This window comes from Plasmodium cynomolgi, chromosome 5 (assembly GCF_000321355.1).
Source record: "Plasmodium cynomolgi strain B DNA, chromosome 5, whole genome shotgun sequence".
Classification (NCBI taxonomy): Eukaryota; Apicomplexa; class Aconoidasida; order Haemosporida; family Plasmodiidae; genus Plasmodium; species Plasmodium cynomolgi.
In genome coordinates, this window is record NC_020398.1 from 594,246 (window position 1) to 599,010 (window position 4,765).

General features: G+C 46.8%; 1 protein-coding gene across 1 annotated transcript; it reads left to right on the plus strand.

The window, feature by feature from the left end:
• Positions 1 to 2,290: 2,290 nt before the first annotated feature.
• PCYB_052310 (hypothetical protein) lies at positions 2,291 to 3,955 on the plus strand (the record flags this gene model as incomplete). The annotated part of the gene is made up of 6 exons (XM_004221112.1): positions 2,291 to 2,466; positions 2,536 to 2,646; positions 2,796 to 2,847; positions 3,095 to 3,271; positions 3,434 to 3,475; positions 3,776 to 3,955. The coding sequence occupies 6 exons, from the start codon at positions 2,291 to 2,293 to the stop codon at positions 3,953 to 3,955; spliced, it is 738 nt and encodes a 245-aa protein (XP_004221160.1).
• Between the last annotated feature and the right edge of the window lie 810 nt (positions 3,956 to 4,765).

Consider the following 4,765-nt stretch of genomic DNA (forward strand, 5'->3'; position numbering starts at 1 on the left):
ATAATAAAAAAACTACCTCCCTCGAAAAAAATGCGCTGGTATTTATACATATATTACATACATTTAAGCATATTTTGTATAATTGTTATGCCTTTTGTGCGCGCCCCACTTCTTCCCAATGTATATTAAATAACCCATTTGTGTAAATATCTCCCATTTTGTACACTATCTTTTTTTGGAATTTTTCTGCCAACACCCGCGCGTGCTCAGGCTGACCTTTTCCTTGCATGCTGACAAGCATTCGAGCAGTGCGCTCCTGAACATATTCACCTGTGGGACACTTGCCACAGTTTCGAGTTTGTCGATTTACATCACCTTCAATGCGAACCACACGTTCGACATGAATTAACGTTAAACTCCCCCGCGATTTCACCAAATATAAACGACAAACAGGAAAGTTAAAGCTCTCCCTGCCCTTCGTTGCACGCGCGCATTTGTAATTTGTAATTTGCACGTCCTGACCACATCATCTCATACGTCCATACGTTCATACGCCCATACGTCCATACGTCCATACGTCCATACGTTCATATGTCCATACGTTCATACGCCAATACGCCCATACGTCAATACGCCCATACGTCAATACGCCCATACGTCAATACGCCCATACGCCCATACGCTCTTACGCTGCCTCATTTGTCTGCCCCCGTGCCTGCACATTTAACGGCGTACATATTCTGTTCGCTCTCTTCGAACCCCCCTCCAACTGTTGTATAACAAAATGAAGTTACTCAAGTTTTTGTGGATCCCCGTGGTTACGGTCTTACTCCTCGTGTTGGTGTTGAATGGTAAGGATCAGTCAGGTGCCTCAATGGGCAGCCACCAAAAAGGGAAATGGGAAAGGAGGAAAAGGAAAGGAGAAAAGGGATAAGGGATAAGGGAAAGGAGAAAAAAGCAAAAATGTGTCGTCCGATCAAATGGGCGTGGTCATTATGCTCCTCCATGTTGCGCGACTTCCCACTGCAGAAATCGCTGCTAACGTAGACCCACCCGCCCACATCACCGCCTGCTTCGCTACATCACCGCCTGCTTCGCTACATCACCGCCTGCTTCGCTACATCACCGCCTGCTTCGCTACATCACCGCCTGCTTCGCTACATCACCGCCCTGCTTCGCTACATCACCGAACGCAAAACTTGCCACCTCTCCATTTTTCATCCTCTTTCTTCGTTTCAATTCGTAGGCTACATTTATTTCAACCAAGACAATCTTATCTTTGCAAAAGAAAGTAACGCGAAAGAGGAAAAAAAACGAAAAAAAATTGTTCGCATGTTTCTCCGTTTTGAATAAATGTGCCACCCAGCCGCTACACCCAGCTGCTACATATAGCGGCGCCTTCACACCGCATTTTTACAAATCCAATTTTCTTCCTTCCCCCCCCCTCCTTCTGCTCCCACCTCTAACGCAGAGATCAATCCGAATAAAGTCCGTCCTTATGGTAATATCTGTTACTCCATTTTTGCACACGGAGTTGCGAAGCGGGTCTGTCCAAATCGCCTCGATGGAACAGACCCCCTTCTTTGGAATCTCTTCTGCATGAAGATGATGCCTCCGTCCTCACTACCCTTCTTCTTTACCAACCCATCGCCTCACTCCGTTTTTTTTTTTCTTCCCAGGCAGTCACTTCGAGGATGTATACCTAGATATGGACGACGGAAGCAGATTTAAGTGGTACGCGCGTGAGAGGGAGCAAAAGGGCAAACGCACATGCACTCGTTGCCGCTTTTTTTTGCCTCTCCTTTTTGGCGCTCCTTTTTGGCGCTCCTTTTTGCCTCTCCTTTTTGCCTCTCCTTTTTGCCTCTCCTTTTTGCCTCTCCTTTTTGCCTCTCCTTTTTGCCTCTCCCTTTTGCCGCTGCTTACCTCTCGGTCAACATTCCCTGCCCTCCCCTCCTTCTCTCCTCTCAGCTGGTTTGTAAAAACGAAAGGTCACGAAAACAAACCTGTGTTCCTTTACTACCTCGGAAAGGGTGGATGTAAGTATTTCGTCATTTCGGCAGATTGTAAAATGTGGTGCTTCGCAAGTGCTGCCACGTAGCAAGGGTTTCCAAGTGGCATATTTGCCCCTTTGCGGATGACTCAATCACTCCTCTCGCGTGGCCGCGACACTTGCGCGCTTTGTGCCACTCGTTTGTTCTTCCGCGATAACTCACCTTTCGTAAAATCTCCTTCCCCTCTTTCCCGCAGACATCGAGAAGTATGTCAAATTGTTCGACATGATTGTGCAAAGGGTGGACGTCAGCATATTCTCCTGCTCCAACAGGGGGTAAGTAACACCAGGAAGGCCACAATGGTGGTGAAAACGGGCCCCCCAAAATGGCCTCCAATTGGCCTCAAAATGGTCTCCAAATGGCCTCAAAATGGTCTCCAAAAGGCCACCAAATGGCCACCAAATGAGAAAACTGCGAATGTCGCTTGCGACGCGTTCCACGTAACTTTCCACGCGCCATCTCGCAACGAAAGGGCGTAGGCCCATTTTTATTTTTTTTCTCTTTTCTCACCTCACGCTTTCTTTTCCTCTTTGCGTACCCACAGCTGCGGAACGAACGAAGGAACTCCGTCTGAGGAGCAGTTTTACAAGGATGCCCTGGTGCCCCTCAACTACTTGAAGCAGAAACATACCAAGCAATTGTTCATTTTCGGAAAGTAAAATTTTATCATCACTGCGACTGAGCGGTTACATACACGTTGTGGCTTTGTGGTGTTACGCACACTTGGCTGCGCCCCCGCGAACGTTTGCCCCGTCTCGCTTTTGCATGGCGATTCATAATAATATACTTCCCCTCTTCGCGCAGCTCTATGGGAGGCGCAGTGGCCCTCGAAACGGCATCGAGGCACCAAAAGGACGTAAGTGTTTTATTCCCCCAAGTGGCGTTGGGAAGGCGAAATTTATGGTGGCCTAACTGCATGCATGCGACGTGGTAGCGTTCTGTTTGTGCATCCATTGTTGCATGCATTTTTGTGTGCCCCCCTCGCATGTGGCCACAAGCTACAAATGATTTCCAAAAAATTTTTTTTTTTTTTTTTTTCCTCCTTTCCGCGTGGATTATTTCCCTCCAAATTCTCTTCCATTTCTCCTCCCCCCCTTCCGCAGATTTACGGTGTGATCGTAGAAAACCCATTTCTCAGCATTAAGAAAATGTCGGAGCAGAATTACCCCTTTTTAAATTTCTTCCTCTTGAGTTTTGAAATTTTGATTAGAAGCAAAATGGACAATACAGAGAAAATAAAAAGAATACACGTCCCTCTGTTGATTAACACATCGGAAAGGGTAACTTTCGGGGAGGGAGAGAGGAGAGACCGACCCAGCTGTGGGAAGAGAAAAATGAGCAACACGGGGTAGCGTGTGATATGTGTTAACTTGCGTAATGCCATAAGCATAGCAACGTATGAATATCTTCCCATTTTTTTTTTTTTTTTACCTTTTTCGTAGGACGAAATGGTCCCCCCTGAACACTCGAGGATATTATTTGAGGTACTCCTTCAATCCACGGCGACATGCCTGTTTGTTTTTGTTCACCCCTAAGTGAATGGATGTGTGTTTGTTTGCTTTCGCTGTGAGGCCTTCCGCGTTTCGCAGCGAAATTTTGATGGCGAGGATGGTGACTTCAGCCGCTTTCTCACTTGGCCACTTCGCCACGTGGCCACTTCACCACTTCGCTACTTCGCCACTTTGCCGCTTCACCACTTCACCACTTCGCCGCTTCACCACTTCACCACTTCACCACTTCGCCGCTTCACCACTTCACCACTTCACCGCTTCCCCCCCCCGCAGCTCTGCCCGAGCAAGTACAAGTTTAGGTACATCTCGAAGAAAGGGACGCACAACAACATAATAAAGGTCGACGACGGTTCGTATCACGCTTCGTTAAAGAAGTTCGTCCAGACAGCAATCAATATACGTGAGAGGAATGCAGAACCACAGGCAGTGCCACCCCTCCCAGCAGCGGCGTAGAGTTATTCGCTTCCACCGGGTGAATATTGTTCTTGTCTCGTTTGTGCGGCTCGGCGTTTACAGTGTATCTATTGAAGGGAAGGAGGAGATGGATCACCTCACGAGCTGATTCGTCCGCTTCTCCTTCAAGCTGTCACGAAGCAGTCTGCCAAAATGTTGACCAAACCAATTGTCCTATCATCTCCAAGTCTCCCCACACATTATTTATTCGTTTATTATTTATTCGTTTATTATTTATTCGCTTATTATTCATTCGCTTATTATTCATTCGCTTATTTTTTATGCGTTTATTTTTGGTGAGCTGCCCTTCCACACACACCTATGCGCCCTCCCCAAAGGCGGTACTGCCAATGGGGACGCACAATGATGCAGATTCCCTAGTTATCTCCATGCGATCACTTTTTTTGTGTGGATATCCTTCCCCCTCGCTGCTAATTTGTAAACAGTGGCGCGTTTTACTCACCATATAGCTAAATCGTTGGAAAAAAAAAAAAAAAAAACGCAGATTAAACCCGCGAATGTAAAAGTTGTTCGTTGGAGTGTTTTTTTTTTGTGCTTACCTTCTGCATCGCTTCGTTTATTCATCTTTTTTCCATTCCATAGATTAGTCCCCTTTTTTGTTTGTACATTTTGGGCCACACACCTAAGTTAGGCCTTTTGCATAGCACACCCTCAGCATGTGTGTGTCCCTACGGAGGCATGCGCAAAGTGCACCGTTGTATGTTTGCATATATCTACATGTGTATACCTTCGTTACTCACGTGTTATGCACACCGTGGGGCGCGCCCAAACGAGTGACGAAAAATGAGC